The 18,519-nt window shown below is 37.4% G+C and overlaps 1 protein-coding gene across 4 annotated transcripts in view; it reads left to right on the top strand.

The window, feature by feature from the left end:
* The window catches only part of LOC136029117 (platelet glycoprotein 4-like), a 96,661-nt gene that overhangs the window by 67,270 nt on the left and 10,872 nt on the right, over nucleotides 1–18,519 (top strand). For 3 of the 4 annotated variants that reach the window (XM_065707194.1, XM_065707195.1, XM_065707193.1), the window contains exons 5-8: nucleotides 2,746–2,988; nucleotides 7,309–7,544; nucleotides 12,962–13,235; nucleotides 17,697–17,858. In XM_065707194.1, the coding sequence (XP_065563266.1) occupies nucleotides 2,746–2,988; nucleotides 7,309–7,544; nucleotides 12,962–13,235; nucleotides 17,697–17,858 (915 nt within the window). The remainder of the gene's footprint in view (nucleotides 1–2,745; nucleotides 2,989–7,308; nucleotides 7,545–12,961; nucleotides 13,236–17,696; nucleotides 17,859–18,519) is intronic. The other variant, XM_065707196.1, reaches the window with a different exon arrangement.

Below are 18,519 nucleotides of genomic sequence, written 5' to 3' on the forward strand. Positions count from 1 at the left end.
TACTCTATTTTGTCTCACTGTTGGAAGATCGAGTTGAAACTTTCACGAAGATTTTCACTTGGGGGTGGGGGGTTAAGGGGAGATACCACAATCTGTCTTGAGGATAGAGCTCGCAGTTTCAGAAAAATTTCCCTGGGGGTGGTGGGAAATATTTTTCCGTCATCACAAAAGAGAATATGCTGGTAAAGGGCAGACTTTTTCGGTACGTAGTCGGTTTTTCAGTATCTAGGTCATATCTTTTCGGATCTATTGTCAAAATAATAGGTATCTTAAAGATATCTTTAAAGGAGAATCCTTACCTTAGACCTTGGTTCCTCCTGTGCCACCAGAGGCACCCAGGGTATCTAGAAAGAGCCACCAATCATCCCTCATATGTGCTGCTGCCCAGACATCTTCCTATTGTGATTGTACTGTCGAATTGATAAACTTCAGGTTGCGCTGGTATGTACGACGAAGTGTACATTTTGGCTTTCCTCTTCTTCGGCTTCCCTCTGGTTGCCCCTGGAGTACCGTTCTGGGGAGTCTATCTTCCGCCATATGGATAGTGTGTCCCAAGTAGCGTTATCTTTTTTGGCGTATGACATCTGTTACCAGGGATTGATACGTGATAGAGCGAACTGGCTGGTTAGTTATGTGATTCCTCCAGTTAATGTTCAGTATCCTTCGAACACAGTTGTTCTTGAAAGGGACAATCCTCTTTTCTTGCTGTTGGTTCAGTTTCCAGTATTCACAGCTATAGAGGAGGGCAGAGAGGACGGTACTGTCGAACAGCCTTAATTTCAGTTTCAGGGGAGACTTTGTCAATCACCAAACTGGCTGTAGTCGATTAAAAGCTCTACTGGCTTGTTCAATCCTATACTGCATGTTCTTTTCCCTTAATCCAGTTCGTTCGACTGTACTTCCGAGGTATCTGAACTGGACTACCTGCTCTGCTGAATTGTCCCAGAACTTTATGCCAAGTGGTGATTCGCTTGTTGCCATGCTTTTTGTTTTGTCCGAGCTAATCTTCAGTCCCAAAAAACTTGCTTTCTCTCGTATGACGTCGAGATGCTCCTGGAGCCTTTTCTTGTTTGCCTCAGTGAGGGTGACGTCGTCAGCAAAATCAAGATGTGCTAGTCGTTTATTATCGCATATTTGGATCCCAAATGCTGTGCAATCTCGGAGCGCGAAATCGATAACAAGGACAAAAAGCACGGAGGCGAGGAAACATCCCTGTTTGACACTAGAAATGATACTGATATACCTTGTATTTCCATCATGGGTTTGAAAGCAGCACTCCGTATGTTCGTACAGCACAATGATCAGGGATGCCAGTTTATCTGGAATGCCGTAGTGTCGTAGGATTTTCCACAGCAACTTTTGGTGAATTGAGTCAAAGGCTTTTTTGATATCCACAAAGACAAGGTAAATCTTTTCCCTCCATTCGTTGCATTCCTCAATCAACATGAGTAGGACATATATAAGGTCCGAGCAGGAGCGAGATGGGTGGAAGCCATGTTTTTCGTCTTTCAAGTGCTTATCTAACGCTGTCTGGATGCTAGAAAATAGTTTCCCGGGATAGAAAGGAGGCTGATTCCCTTCCAGTTATCTCCTTTCTTGAAAAACTTGATGAGTGTGCTTTTTCTCCGTTCTTTAGGGACTTCCTTTGATTTCCAGATGCATGCAAAGAATGCGATCCAGACCGTTATGCAAGCACCTAAAGAGGTTTTGATCATTTCTGCTGATATCTTGTCTCTTCCTGGTGTTCTACCGTTCTTCTTCTTGCGAGTGACTTGAACTATTTCTGCGGTCGATAAACCTTCTGTATGGATTGAAGGTCCAGGAATGGGTTTTATGGGGATGTCTGCTGCGTTCGGAGGACTAAGTCTGTTGAAGACTTTCTCAAAATGTACGGCCCAAACTTCAGAGATTTTATCAGGGGCTGTGACCATCTTCCCATTTTTGTCTTGAACTGGTCCCTAAAAGTTACGTTGTTTCACGATGATTTCATTGCTAATTTCAGGAGAATGCCAATAGCTGATTCCAGTGCTACGGAAAATTAATAAATAATGCAGATTGCACGATAATGCTTTTGTGTATACATGGTACCATTAGGATTGTTGCTTGGTAAGGACCTTTACAACTGGAATACAGGATTCAATTGTATACATAGAAGAACATATGGGGCAAATCTTCGCTGATATATTACCTCCCTCTCCCAATACATGGGCGTCCATAACAGGGGGGCACCAGCCCCCTGACCGAATGATGCTGCCTTATATCTTTATATTTTTGCTTCGGTATATCTATTACACAGCATTAGAAGTGCCATTTAGACCTGATAAGCCCCAATAAAATTTAGCTTATGGGCACCCTTGCCTCAAGATCAAAATATAGTCATAGAAATTAAAGATTTCTTTTTGCTAGAAAGAATCGATGGTGTCCGTAAATAATGTGAAGGAGGAGAGTATCACGTCACCTATTTTGTTTTTTGATTGGTTCTATTAGGATCCTGGAATTATTAAGTTGCTACCCCATGTTCGTATTTGTAGGAGAACCGACCCGGTACCAAAAATCCGATTCTAGTGTCAACGAATGTGCTACAGTCTTTTATTTTTAAAAAATGTCGTCCAACATGCGCTTTAGCAAGTTTATTATGCAGATAAGAGCGGCTGATGCTTAAGAATGCTTTAGTGCTTAGGTCTATTCGAATTTCTATGGATACAATTACTTGATTGCAATATTAATAGAATTACGATATTACAGGGAGTTGCGGCAAAGATGACAGAAATTCAAACAGGCTCACTATTTGACGGGTTTGTTAAATTTATAGCAACTGCTTTCCTTACACAATACAACGAAGGGCTTTTCACAAGAAGAACAGTTCGGGAATTACTATTCGACGGCTTCGAAAGTGCAATGCTGCGAGATTTGAGGGGGTTGCTTGGAAAAATTGTACCAAGTTCCCGTTTCAACGGGTTTGTTAATGAGAAGAAACCAGGAAAAAAAGTAAGCTTTGGTGATGGTGTCATTACTCAGCATACAATGTAGTTGCTCTTTACTCTCACAAGAAAGCTTACTGGTGGAGGTTCTATTAATATTTGGTTGGCTGGCCTCATGATTTTTCGATCTCTGGAAAGACACTTCTCCATGGCTTTGAAATGCAAAAACAAATATTCATGCATGTCAATTTTCAAATTTATGGCTTCAGATTGTATCTTAAAAGGTTAATTTTGGCACTTTTTATTTCTTCTGGCCTTAGATTCATAAAAGATTATTGTTGTTATAATTTTAGATTCTGCAGCAGCTTCCATTTTAAAATTCCTATATTTTTTAAGGCAAAGCGATTGATAATTATAAGTGAAAGTTTTAATATTTGAAAAGAAAGTAGTTTTAAGGAATTTAAATTTAAATTTTTTGTGAAACATACTCTACTGCATATTTCAATTGAATCAATATTTCAATTGTTACAGAGCTTCCCAAGTGTATCTAAAAGTGTTTTACATAATTTTGTTTGTTGTTTTCTTGTTTTTTTTTTCTAGAAGTCACCATATCTTTACGTAAAGCCTTCTAAAGGTCAATTAGATAATCAGTATCAAATAATCAGTACTATAATAATATATCAGAGTATTATCAGTATTATAGTGAAAAAAGAAATCACCATGCGACAGCACAAACACAGAAACAAACACAAAACACACAACCGACCATAAAAATAAAAACAAAAAAGAAAGACAGAAGGAGAAAGGGAGACTGTTTTCCTAATTTAGTAATTAATATAGGTGGAAAAGGAAGATCAGCCACTGTGTCAAGGAACAAGTGAGGAAGCTTTCATTAATGATAGAGGCCTGGGACTAATAATGGAGACTGAAGAAACGCACATATAGGAATTGAAACAAATTGTAAATAATATTAAGTCTAAATCTTCAGGTTGTGACGGTATAAACCTTAAGACCTTCGAGCTTATTATGGTATACCTCCTACCATAACGTGTTCACTTGATTAATTTATCACTGAAATCGGGAGAATTCTCGCAAAAACTAAAAGAGCTGCGAGTGATTCCTCTGCACAAAGGTGAATAATCAGTATTATAATAATAATAAAATTATCAGAATCAAATAATCCATAAGCGACTCTGCTGCAAATCCACCTCACAACAGTCAAGCTAGTACAGGCTTATTACAAAATATACTTCTACCATTAATATTACTGGGCTTGATTACTCTGAATGTTAAATAAACTTAGTCTTGGCCACGTTAACTGATGATAAACTCAAGGTAGTAAAAACGTAGAAAACTCTCAAAATATCGTTCACTTTGAATATAAGACTATCAAGACAACGACTAGAAAAGGTAACAGCAGATTTTCGAAGATCAATTCTCATAGTGTCTACCTACACCAGATAAAGAAGTGGACCAAGGACCAACCCCTGAGGCACACCACAGGACATTTAATATTGGGAAGTTAATTAATCGCCTATTTAATAGACCTCCGGTACAAGTAATTTTCAAACTCAAATATTTAATACCTAAGCATTCTAACCTCTGCAATGACATTCTAAAATCCACTGTGTCAAATGCTTTTCTAGAAAAAAAATACGTACAAGTCTCAGTAGGTTAAGAAAACAATAGAGAAGCCCTCTACTAAAGTTCTAAGATTATAATGTCAATATGATAATCTCTGCTAAAATTAAAGAAAAGACAAAAAGACAACAGAAAACAACAAAAGAAAACAAATGAATAAACAAACAATTGCAATCAAAATTTTCATGAATATTGTAGAATTTTAGGTTTTACACACTAAGCTTGAAATCTAAGCTAGAGCTTTTTGATATACTGAATATGTTGCAGTAATTTTCATCAAGATCGTATCAAACAGTTCGTGGTAACGAACTGTAGTTAGGAGCGACCCGGCTCAATAGTAACCAAAACTCAAAAAACTTGAATTTTGATATCAATAGTTACATCAAAAGAATCGCATTTTAATGCTGATTTTAAATATATAAGTTTCATCAAGTTTAGTCATACCCATCAAAAGTTACGAGCCTGAGAAAATTTGCCTTATTTAGGAAAATAGGGGGAAACACCCCCTAAAAGTCGTAGGATCTTAGCGAAAATGACACCATCAGATTCAGCGTATCAGAGAACCTTACTGTAGAAGTTTCAAGCTCCTATCTACAAAAATGTGGAATTTTGTTTTTTTGCCAGAAGACAAATCACGGGTGCGTGTTTATTTGTTTTTTTTTTTGTTTTTTTCCAGGGGTCATCGTATCGACCAAGTGGTCCTAGAATGTCGCAAGAGAGCTCATTCTAACGGAAATGAAAAGTTCTAGTGCCCTTTTTAAGTGACCAAAAAAATTGGAGGGCATCTAGGCCCCCTCCCACGCACATTTTTTCCCAAAGTCAACGGATCAAAATTTTGAGATAGCCATTTTGTTCCGCATAGTCGAAAACCATAATAACTATGTCTTTGGGGATGACTTACTCCCCCACAATCCCTGGGGGAGGGGCTGCAAGTTACAAACTTTGACCAGTGTTTACATATAGTAATGGTTATTGGGAAGTGTACAGACGTTTTCAGGTGGATTTTATTTTGTTTGGGGGTGGGGCTGAGGAGAGGAGGCTATGTTGGAGGATCTTTCCTTGGAGGAATCTGTCATGGGGGAAGAAAAATTCAATGAAAAGGGCACAGGATTCTCTAGCATTACTATAAGAAAACAATGAAAAATAAACATGAAAAGTTTTTTCAAATGAAAGGAAGAAGTAGCATTGAAACTTAAAACGAACAGAGATTATTACGCATATGAGGGGCTCTAAAAATACTTTAGCATAAAGAGCGAGGTATTTAGGAGGAGATAAATACCTTGCTCTTTATGCTAAGGTATTTTTAGTAATCTCAACTATTTATTCTACGGCCTTTCTGATTCAGGGGTCATTCTTAAAGAACTGGGACAGAACTTACGATTTAGTGTAAAGAAGGAGATATTAACGAGGGTACAAACCCCCTCATATACATAATAAAAATTAAAGAATATAAAAGTTTGTTACGTAAGTTAATTCTAAAGTTACGTATATTTTTTGCTAATAAAAAAATTCGTTAAAATTAAAATTAATAGTTGCCTTTTTATGTAGCCGAAAAATTGCATGGCAACTAGGCCTCCTTCCCCATCCCATATTTCTCAAAATCGTATGATCAAAACTAAGAGAAAGCCATTTAGCCAAAAAAGGAATTAATATGCAAATTTCATTTGTATAGTTTACGTGTGGAGAGTCAAAATCAAATTGCATTAATTCAAAAACGTTCAGAAATTACATAAGAAAAACTAGTTTTTTTTTTAACTGAAAGTAAGGAGCGACATTAAAACTTAAAACGAACAGAAATTACTTCGTATATGAAATGGATTGTCCCCTCCGCAATCCCTCGCTCTTTACGCTAAAGCTTGACTCTTTGCCACAATTCTGCTTTTTAAAACAATTAAAAGCTTTAGCGTAAAGAGCGAGGGATTGCGGAGGGGACAATCCATTTCATATACGGAGTAATTTCTGTTCGTTTTAAGTTTTAATGTCGCTCCTTACTTTCAGTTAAAAAAACTAGTTTTTTTATGTAATCGCTCATAGGATCGATAAGCCCCTTTTTCCGCTACGCAAATCTTTTTGACCCACAGCTTTTTACACATAATTTTCAAAATTACTCAAATTTACATATTTGGAATCATCATAAATCTAACTATCGATTACCACTGTCAAAATTTAGCCTTTCAGACTTTCAATTACAATATACACAAGTCGTTCCTAGCGAACTGTTTGGTTTTATGTCATGGACATCTTGATTGACATGAAATCAGCAAAGCCTCAGAATTATGAATAAGGACGCATGGACATTATGGACAATATGTCAATCAACTCTCAGATTTTTATTTTTTCTGGGGCACTTCAAACCACTATGCTGCATTTAAGTATTTAATTTAATAAAATGGTTCGTTAAAAACTTATACTCGCTGAGGTCTTATGAAAAATGAAATGATACGTCTCTATGATCAATTGCCGAACCCAATGATCCTACGATTCTTTCTTATAATTTGGTAGTAAATTTCAGGTAATTACCTGTCTTAACGACCTCTTTTTCCCTCTATAAAACTATTTCCCTTATGCAAGTTGGCGGCATTTGAGGCAGCCTGAGAGATGTCATTTGCATTTTGCTGATATGGATATCCAATTGCTCTGTCGATTTTTTTTCTATTGGTCAAGTCTTTTCTTGTTTTTCAAATATTTCCAATAATTGCAGTTCCGAATTTTATATAAATATACTTTTTGTTTATCATTTTTATAGGCAAATGGAACAGATGATGGAAATTTTGAAATCGAGACTGGTAAAAACAATCCAGACAATTTAGGATTGATCAGATCTTGGCAAAATAGCCCATATTTGGATAACTACTGGCATAACCTGGATGGCCAGAATTCTTGCAATAAAATTAATGGCACCGATGGGTCAATTTTTGGTCCCTTTACAATTGGAACCGATAAAACGCAACGGCTCTACGTTTTTAGTACTGATCTTTGCAGGTATCTTTTATTCTAAACTTTCCTACATTATTTCAATCTCTAAAACTATTTTGGAAAGAAATTAACAATTAAACTAATAGGAGAATGTCATTGAAAAACATTGCGAAAAAACCGAGGAACATGATTTAACCGCATAATCCAAAATACGACTCGTAGATTGAACCAAACCAATTACAAAAATTAATATGATTTGAAATGATTTTTCTGGTTGCAGCGGTGGTAGAGTTGTTATTTTGTTTTTTTACGAGTTGCTTTTCTTTCGTTTTCTTAGTTGTCATTTTCGAAACATGGCTCGTATGGCTCTAGTTTTGGAATACACATAACATATTATATATTTTCTTGCGGTTAATGTCGAGATTAATCTTTGTCATAAATATTAGACTTCGTCTTACTGGGTAAGTTCATGGTTGCCTATAAGCTGAAATTTAGGGATGGGGGGCCTACCGGGATTTATTTGGCACTTCCAATGCTGGATATGGAACCCTGTGCCGCGTTGGAGTATGAATTGAACGCCACCAATAAGGGGTCTGGTTGACTGCCACCGAATTCTCGAATGTCACCACCGCACCACTGTCGGCAGAGGCGTCGGTGTTCCGCTGACTTTGAATTCATTTGAGCCAATTTTTTATTGCGTCAACCGCGATGTCGGAGCCTTTCTTTTCTCGCGTGCTTGAGGATTTTAATTTTCCTGCTTAGAAGTCAATCGTGTTTTTTCAAAATTAAACAAACAAGCTCGCTCACAATTAGTTTGTATCAACTCCTTGTGCTTCCAGGATGAGTTTTTATTCAGCTGTAGTTTTTGCAACACATCCATTGAATAAACAGTTGTCCTTCGAACAGACACAAGGTTAAATTCTAGGTAGGAACAGTGACAAAGACCTCTCTATCTCAAGACTACTTGGTATAGCAAATAATCAATATTTCTTGAGTTCTTGCCATAGGCAGGCGTTTATAAATATATCGGTTTTGATTTGTGACATAGCAGCGTTGTTTGAAACGGTAGGCTCTGAAAAATATCCAGTTCCTAACTGTTAAATGTTCCATTTAACGTCGAGGACAATTAATGCGTTTCCTTATTTGTCGTAAAATCACTGGAGGTGTTATAACTAAGAGGTGGCTAGGAGGTGTCTGATTACAGGACGGGGACCTATTTCAGAAACCGACAGAAACAAATTGGAAGGAAACTACATATGCAGGTATCCCTAATCACCATCTCAACTGTTATATCCACTATTCCACCTGGAAAATCAATTTTTCTCTACCTACTCTGTCAAAATTATCGTAATAAGTATTTCATTAGTTTGAATATTTAACCAATATACAATGGTATTTATTTTAAATACACAGACAGTTAATAGTAGAGACCTTTTTAATAGTGAGCACTTTTGTTCTTCCCTCCTTTTTTACTTGAAGCGTTTTGTTTTCTTGTTGGTGTTGGGATGAGGTTGACCTTGTTCAGGTGTGACTATCCTATTTCACAATGGCTGGGAAATCAAATGGCTTACTGAATCACAGTGTGATACAGTTACTGAATCATAGGGCTTACTGAAAGCACTGGGTGAGAAGATGGCAGTGGATGTAGGGATGAGTAGAATTTCAGATGAGCATGGCAATTTACAACCAGTTTCATGGGCTAGAACTCATTTGGCTGGTCTATATTTAAGAGTACAGATCTACATTATCAAAACAATCGAGATTGAAAGGGGATATACCTTCAAAATTTCTTCTGGATGTATGATGGTATGAAAGCTAAGGGGAAAGATTTTCCTACCAACCAAGCTGTGATGTGAACTGTGACAACTCTTCTCGATGGTGACGGTTGCTCAATACTAACAATTTTGATAACTAATCATGAATGGAATACATAGCTGTTAGATATTGCAATTACTATGCAAGGGTTCTGAAATGGCAAAGCCATTTCGTTTCTACCATATTTTGACTTCTCTTGGGGAATAACAAAGATGACCAGCATCCAACCAGTGGCTCGCGAAGTTTTGAACTCGTGAATAGACCCAAATCTGAGGTAAATGAAAGCTGGGATATAAGAGAGACTTATCAAAACAAAAATGATTTCAGTCAACAATGATCGCACCAGCGGCGCGCCGCTGCTGTAATTTTTGCCCCACTGCCACCGACAGTTAGTGTACTCCAAAGACAGTCAACATTCCCTTTATTGTGTTACTAAACAACCTATTCATTCTTGATTGGTGACTGATCACGAAGATTACCTTGGGATATAAAGGCGGTAGTCAATTGGGAAAATATTATAATAAGGTTCAAAGAAGATGGTGTTTGAAGATTTTGTCAAGACGATATGATGTATTAGAAACCAAATAGGTGCCAAATTCAACAAGGTTTTCATCTTCTTGCAAGTCAGTGATCAGTGACTCTGAAGCCATATTGTGTGATGAGCACTAAAATCTCCAATATGATAATGACTTATTAGGGGAATTTTCCCTCCATGCGTTTGAGGGAGGCTTCAAGGCAGCAGGTTGTCTCAAGTCGGGGGGAGGGGGTTATAGGCTGTACTAATATTCATAGACTTTCTTAGTAGGTTCACTTTGACGCAGAGACCTCTTTTTCCTCTGAACATGGGACTTCTAAGCAAGTACTTGAAATATAAATTTTAGCTGAACAACAACGACCCCTCAATCATAGATAAAAACATTCAACGCCTTCTTCCTTGCCTGAGAATTATATATCCTTGTTTGATAGACTACCTGCTCAGTAATTCTTGGTTGAGATTGGTCTTGGTAATTAATATTATAGTCACATTGAGAGTGTCAACAAAATGAAGGTGTTGATTAAAAAATCGACCTGCTGACTACAATGGACCACTGTAAAGACGTCTGTTTTGTGGTCTGGGAACCCAGTTCCGTCCAAGGCTTAGTTGTTTTTGGGAACCATGAAAAAAAAATTCTTTGGAAGATGATAAGCCTAGGAAAATTTTTGGCAAGGAGCTCTAAGGACCAGTTGACTTCCTCGATGGTAATGGAGTTGAAGTACCCAATGTTTATCCTCACTGATTAAGATGGTTTGCAAAGGTAGCCCTGCACACTTTCGGAGCGTAGCTTCTTGACCCCACCTCCCACTTCTCAATTTGGGATATTAGCGGGGTCATGACGGGCAGGTTGTCCCACTGCCCCCATTCATGCTAAGAAGAAACGCATTTTTAGAATTAGTTGACACTACTGTACTATCAAATTCAAGGACAACCTAAAAATTAAATTGCTGATTTTTACTGAATGTCACTGAGCATAACCTAGTAAGTGCAGAAATAAAGAAGATATTTGCAGGACCAAATTCACTTGTACTTTTGAAACATATGCTCTTGCTCCTAATCTATATGGTGCATATCAGCGTGCCCAGAACATAATGCCTTATCTAATGTTTTTTTTGGGAAATGACTAAAGGAAAAAAAATTATATCGGATCTGTGTACGTGCTAGCTATATTTAAAGAGGGGGTTTTAAATTACGAGGAGTTTCGATAACCAGACAAGATTGAGGAAACACACGTTTCAGTCACTCGAGCTCACCGACTAATAAGCAAAATTTTGTGCGTTAAATAGCATAATAAGTGTCCTAATTTTCAGCTAAGCATTACCAATGATAATCAATTTAAACTCTCTATGCATTTAGAGGGTTATACAATGTGCCTGCGGGCAGAGTTATAAATCCACCCCTTTTGTAGTTTTCCTCGTGGCTGCTGCCCGTCAATCATCCCTTCGAGCGCGATTTTTGGGGACGGTTGGTGGCCATTCTTTAGAAAGGACCAAGTAACCGCAGTCGTTTGACGTTTTTTTCTTTCAAGGATTGTTTCTGGGGATTTCAGCCGTCGTCGCACCTCTTCGTTGGGCAGGTAGTTGGTGTAGTTCATCTTTGTGGCGTTGGCAACGTATCTCGAGGGTGAGGAGGTTGTGTTCGTTTTCTGTCTTTAGGGTCCAGGTGTCCCATCTGTACAGAGCGATCGGCATAATCAGGTTGTTGGAGAGATTAACTTTCAACTGATTGGAGAGGTAACTTTATTTACAGAATTCGAGAGTCTCCTGAGGCGGGAGCCTATTAGAGCTAGGTGGCGTTTGATATCGGCGGTATGACATTTGTCAGTAGTCAGGAGGCTATCGAGGTTGACAAAGGGATCGACTGTTTCGACTCTCCGGTGTCAATGGTTATGGTGGTAAGGTTTTATAGCTCATTATGAGACGTCTCCGTAGCTTCGTCTTTTGTTGGTTTTCATTTCCATGCCGAACGTTCTCCTTACTTGGCTGAGGCACTTGGCCATTTGTCTTTTGAGTTCTGCTGTGGTTAAGGGCATCTGGTCGATATCGCCATCATATTCATGCTTGCCAATGAGGAATCTACCTATTTTTGCTCTGTATTTGGTCGGTATTATTGACAGAATGGTGTGTAGAAACATATTGAAGGGGTATGGCGAGAAAATACATGCTTGTAGAACAGAAGACGAAAAATCATCAGAAAAGAACATCTGAAAGACCAGAAAATCCAATAGATAATTCATCTGTGGCTAGAACTCGGTTCTTGAACTAGTCGTACATACTCTCAACTATTGCTAATATCTCATCGGGGAAACTGTTGTTCTTTAAAATTTGCCTCAAGCCTCTCCTCCAGATTAGGTGAAAGGCCAGGCAAAAGTCAAGGTTTTTGTTAGACTCGATGAATTGCCCAATCTGCTGTCTTACACTGATGATCTTGTCGATAGTCGAATTGATAGTCCTGGTTGCAAGCCAGCTTGGTATTCACCCAGAACGGGAGATTAAAGGGATTGAATTCTCTGTAGAGGAACTTTCGTCAATATTCTTGTTCTGTAGCTTGTCACGCTTATGGGCCGGTAGTTCGCGCAATCCTTTTTTTAGCCTTTTTTGTGTTCAGGAACTGTTGCTGCCTTGAAACATATCTGTGGAACATGCCCGCTGGACCATGTGGCTGATGCTATATCACGATAAAGGCCGATAGCACCTTCGGAACCTACATTTATACGTTCCGCAGTAACACTGTCTGGTCTCAGTTCCTAACCTCGCTTCAAGGATTTGATAGCAGTTTTAGTTTCTGTTCGTAGTGCAGAAGGGGGGTGGGGCTTGCTCAATGATTGGAAAGGAATTTAAGACGCTTGGTTCCTCATTCAGGCTTATAAGAAGAATTCTATTTCTTGAAGGGTTCTATCTCTTTATATGGGACTTTGAATATCACACAATTGTTTTGAGAAGGGAGAGGGGATCTGAATTCTCAAATCTATCCCCTAGTAACGACACTCCTCTCATGTAAGACAAATCTTCATCTTTTAACATTAACGATGCTTGTTTTTGTCTAAAATCAAAAGTGATTTTCTCAGATCCATTTCAAATTGGCCCTTTTTCAATAATATTGTTCATTTTTGAAATAATCTTACGTTTTTTAGGTCCCTCTATTTAACATATAACAGTGATATTACTCACTTTGGAATCAAAACTAGAAGATATACATCGCCACAAGCAGCACTTGCGAGCCCAGTTGACAATCCAGAGAATCTTTGCTTCTGCCATGACATTGACCATCCAGAATTATGTCACGGCGCTACTCTTGGCCTTGAGTCATGTCAGTTTGGGGCCCCTGTTGTCATGTCTACACCCCATTTTTATACTACTACTTCATCAGAGCTACGGAGTGACTTTGATGGGATCAATCCTTCCCGGGTAAGAAAAGATAAATATATAATATTATCAAATCTTGAGACAGTTTAAACTGTGGTATGCAGGGAAGATGGGACCAGGTAAACCTAAAAGTAAAAAAAAATAGAACTTTATGGAAGCCAACTATTTTTCCTCTGTTTCTTTTAGATATAAGCAATGATGCTTATCTGCATTTTTTATTCCAAGTTGTTCTTGTTCAAAAGATTTAACTAAAATTAAGTTCCTAGAGCAATCCCGTCTTTGGACAGGATTTTAGTTTATCATTCAATCATTATTTTCATCTCTTGAATGAATTAAATAAAAAAAACTAGTTTTTTATGCTGAAAGTAAGGAGCGACATTAAAACTTAAAACGAACAGAAATTACTCCGTATATGAAATGGGTTTTCCCCTCCGCAATTCCTCGCTCTTTACGCTAAAGTTTGACTCTTTTCCACAATTCTGCTTTTTAAAACAATTAAAAGCTTTAGCGTAAAGAGCGAGGGATTGCGGAGGGGACAACCGGTTTCATATACGGTGTAATTTCTGTTCGTTTTAAGTTTTAATGTCGCTCCTTACTTTCAGTTTAAAAAACTAGTTTTTTATTTAATTTCTGAACGGGTTTGAATTAAAGCATTTTTATTTTGGCTCTCCGTACATAAATTATTAAAATGAAATTTGCATATTAATTCTTTTTTTGGCTAAATGGCTTTCTCTTAGTTTTGATCACATGATTTTGAGAAATAAGGGGTGGGGAAGGAGGCCTAGTTGCCCTCCAATTTTTCGGTTACTTAAAAAGGCAACTAGAACTTTTAATTTTTAACGAACGTTTTTATTAGTAAAAAATATACGTAACTTAAGAATTATTTTACGTTACAAACTTTTATATTCTTATATTTTTTATTATGTATATGAGGGGGTTTGTCCCCTCGTTAATAGCTCGCTCTTTACACGAAATCTTAAGTTTTGTCCCAATTCTTTAAGAATGACCCCTGAATCAGAAAGGCCGTAGAATAGTTGAAATTACTAAAAATAATTTAGCATAAAGAGCAAGGTATTTATCTCCTCCTAAATACCTCGCTCTTTATGCTTAAGTATTTTTAGAACCCCTCATATGCGTAATAATCTCTGTTCGTTTTAAGTTTTAATGCTACTCCTTACTTTCAATTGAAAAACTTTTTCATGTTTATTTTTTCATTTTTTTTTTATATTAATGCTAGAGAATCCCGCGCCCTTTTCATTGAAATTCTCTTCCCCTATGACATGTTCCTCCAAGGTAAGATCCTCCCACATAGCCCCCTCTCCTCAACCCCACCCCCAAACCAAAAAAATCCCCCTGAAAACGTCTGTACACTTCCCAATAACCATTAGTGTATATAGACACTGGACAAAGTTTGTAACTTGCAGCCCCTCCCCCAGGGACTGTGAGGGAGCGAGTCATTCCAAAGACATAGTTATTATGGTTTTCGACTATGCGGAACAAAATGGCTATCTCGAAATTTTGATCCGTTGACTTTGGGGAAAAAATTAGCGTGGGAGGGGGCCTAGGTGCCCTCCAATTTTTTGGTCACTTAAAAAAGGCACTAGAACTTTTCATTTCCGTTAGAATAAGCTCTCTTGCGAGATTCTAGGATCACGTGGTCGATACGATGACCCCTGGGGAAAAAAAAACAAAAAAAAAACAAACAAATAAACACGCACCCGTGATCTGTCTTCTGGCAAAATATACGAAATTCCACATTTTTGTAGATAGGAGCTTGAAATTTTTGCTATAGGGTTCTCTGATACGCTGAATGCGATGGTGAGATTTCGTTAAGATTCTTTGACTTTTAGGGGGTGTTTCCCCCTATTTTCCAAAATAAGGCAAATTATCTCAGGTTCGTAACTTTTGATGACAAAGACTAAATTTAATGAAACTTATATATTTAGAATCAGCATGAAAATTTAATTCTTTTGATGTATCTTTTAGCATCAAAATTCCGTTTTTTAGATTTTCATTCACTATTGAGCTGGGTCGCTCCTTACTACAGTTCGTTACCACGAACTGTTTGATCATGGAGTTAATTTGTTTACTATGTGTTGGGGTAGTAACCCCCAAGTAGCTATTAGATAAATGGCCTTTTCTTTCTTTTCATAAGTTTTCAGTTTTCCTTAATTTTTGTTCCCCTTGTCATTGTAAGCCTTGTTACGTCTTTCGAAGTAATCAGTTAACTAATTTTGATCCTAGAATCGCACCTGGGATACAAGTCATCCTCTTCGCCCAAAAATATTTTTTCGTCGTCCAGAACGATTTAGCTAGGAAGGATTTAAGGACGGAAAGTCATACATTTGTTTTAGCCTAGAGTGTTGAAGCAATGAGATTTATGCCTGATATATTTATCTGGGAGTATTAACCTTTCAAGCAGATATGGGTATACCTTGATGAAGTGGTTACCTAAGTGTTTGGCGCTGTAGATTAAGGAGATTTTGCCTATAGATACAACTTCCCTTTGGCTAAAACTGCGGTTTAAGCCACTTCTCTAAGTTAGCTCCAATTTGGTAGCTCGAGATGATTAGTAAGCTGCTCCAAATTGAGGTGCTAGCAGCTCGGTTAGGCTATAAAGGCTGCTACGGTTTTAATCTCTATAGATATTCTCCTTTGAATCGTAATTTCTGCCACAATAATACTGCAAATTTAAAACATGATTGCCGAACGTTTATTTCAGGCTTAGTGCTCAGAATTATCAGAGAATCGTTTTTTAGCAATCAAGCTAGTTGTAATAAAGGTTCGTCTTTTTTTGCGTGATTTAATATGTTTTGTAAATTTCCCTGTATGTGACTTACCAGAATGTGACCGAAATTACCAGATTGTGACTGACATTGAAAAAAAGAATCCAAAAGTCAAATGCTGCACAATATCTTGGAGCCAGTCCAAATGGCACTTATAAAGTTGATTACTGCTGATGCTACACTACAAACTATGAAGCTGATTTAAAAAAGAGGCCAAAGACAGAATGAAAATACATATATATCCAGGCTGCAATTAGTACTGTACAAATTGTAAAATAAATAAGAACCCAAAAAAAAGAAAAATCATACAGTCTAGGGATCGGACGAGAGTTTTTTTTTCTCAGAGAAGAACTTGAGTTTCCTCTCTTTTTAGGTTCTAGTACCTATGGCTATAATTAGAGAAACGTTTAGAAGGCTAGGACGCGTTCTGCCGACGAAGGATGACATATTGTCCAAGATCGTCCTTGCAAGACAGTTTTTCAGGGCCAAATAAAAAGCAGGTCATCCCCGAATGGGGTGGGAGCATATCGTAAGGAAATATTTAAGGAATTTCCTTAGAGGGTGTAAAGAGGCTTTGAACAGATTGGGATAGAGGAGGAGTGTACCTAGCAGTGCTGGCCTCAGGCCACTCGTTGCAGCAGTGAGTTGTAAGTAGTAGTAGCAGTAGTTTGTTGATAACCTATGAAGAATCAGTACAAGTACTGTGTTCGAAGTTATGGGGAGATTCGACGGACAAAACGAAGTAGGGAGGGAGAGAAACATCTAAAACCTGGATGAAAACTTAAGAATTTCCTTAATTCTACTATGATACAACAACAAATAAATACTATGCACAAAATGCCTGCACACGGAGAAGACTTTGTCTGCCTAAAATTGACAATTTTTCTGTAACTCGCTATTTTTTCTTAAATTTTCTTGTTATTAATATTGCTCAGAATCCCTCTTTCCCTACCTCCATCTCAAACAAAATGATGTGCCTTTCTTGAGCCAATTTCTAAATATCAATTTGAAAATCCGCATATCCTGTTTTTATCAAAGCCTCTATACTATGCCACATTTTCTGATTATATAAGAGAAAAATATATTTTGTGAAAAGACAATTAGCTTTTAGAAAAGTACACTAAAAAGCGACAAGGCTTAGGAATTGAAGGACTGTTGCCTTTTTTGTGTCGTTCTGGTGGAATGAGGGTTTGTATTTCTGTGCTGTGGAAATTGTTCTTTTGTTTTTGTTTTAACTGCCCAAAGCTTGTGCCCTAGCTAAGGTCCTAAGCTTGCGAATGACTAGAGATGTATTTTATCAGAGAAAGTTTTTTCCGGAGATGATTAAGAAAAAGTGTCACAGATTGAGTGTGAGTTAGATTATTCTCTGAATGTAATTAAACACTAGGTATCAGATAGTCTGTGAAAATCAGTATCGCTTTAACTAAATGATAGAGAAATATATTCTCTCTCTGAGGTATAATCGAGATAAGATAATTTTGTTTTCTTTTTTTTTCCGGTGTGGATCACACGCCGTTTGACTCACAGACCTACTGAAGTCTATTGTATAATCTTTCCTTGGGTCCTGATCTCTCCTTCCTTTTTTTTAAATTATGCAATATTTATAAAGCTGGTACCTTTGGCTGGTAGTTCTAAATTTATAGATTGCAACCGTCCCTTGCATTAGTCATTAGCAGTACCAAGTAAAAGTCTAAATATTTCTTTTTTCTTTTTTCAGGAGTTACATGAAACTTATTTGGATCTTGATCCTATTGTTTCAGTGCCCTTAAAGGCTAGAAAGCGCATACAGATTAACTTACGAGTTAAGAAGTCCTATCCTTTCCCCTCATTCCAGGGTTTGAAGAAAGATTACTACTTTCCAGTTTTGTGGGTTGAAGAGGTAAGTAATCGTATTTCTTTGAGAATTGAAGTATCATTGCTCTTAATATATACAAAATGACTGTCAAGAGCGGAATCTGCTATCAGTGGCAGAATCAGTGGGGATAGCGTGAATGTTTTTGTAGCTTAAAGTTTGTAACCATAACGGGTATGCAAATCCTAAGATCATGCTGCAATTCAGTCGTTTGTCATAGCCTCCCAAATTTAATTGTGGAAAAATTGATGGGACAAGATATCCGTGCAAAGATATTTCTCCACAAATTTCTCCAAAGAGATTTTGGTTAAAAACCTGGTTTTCTGCAGGAAAGGTGTCATTTTCTTTTCAAATGCCATAAAATATATTAACTTGTATATTTTTGGTCTTGAGGGATTTGGGGTTGAATGAGACCTTCTTAACTATATTTCTGCTACCTTTTTAACCACGAAGCGAAAAGTTAAAAAAAAATGCTTCGTTCAAAACTCGTTTTTTTTCTATTTAGCAAATGTTATGTGCATAGATGTTGAATCAGAGGCAAATGACAAAATAAATATCTCAGCCCATAGCACATAGCCTGCGCATGAAGCTAAGTGAGGTTTATGGGTAAAAAAAAATAAAGGAAAGTAAAAACAAGTATCGGGAAAATCTTGCTGTAGGAAAACAGCTTATTTTTCTTTTTTCCTAA

Source organism: Artemia franciscana, chromosome 7 (genome assembly GCF_032884065.1).
Source record: "Artemia franciscana chromosome 7, ASM3288406v1, whole genome shotgun sequence".
NCBI lineage: Eukaryota > Metazoa > Arthropoda > Branchiopoda > Anostraca > Artemiidae > Artemia > Artemia franciscana.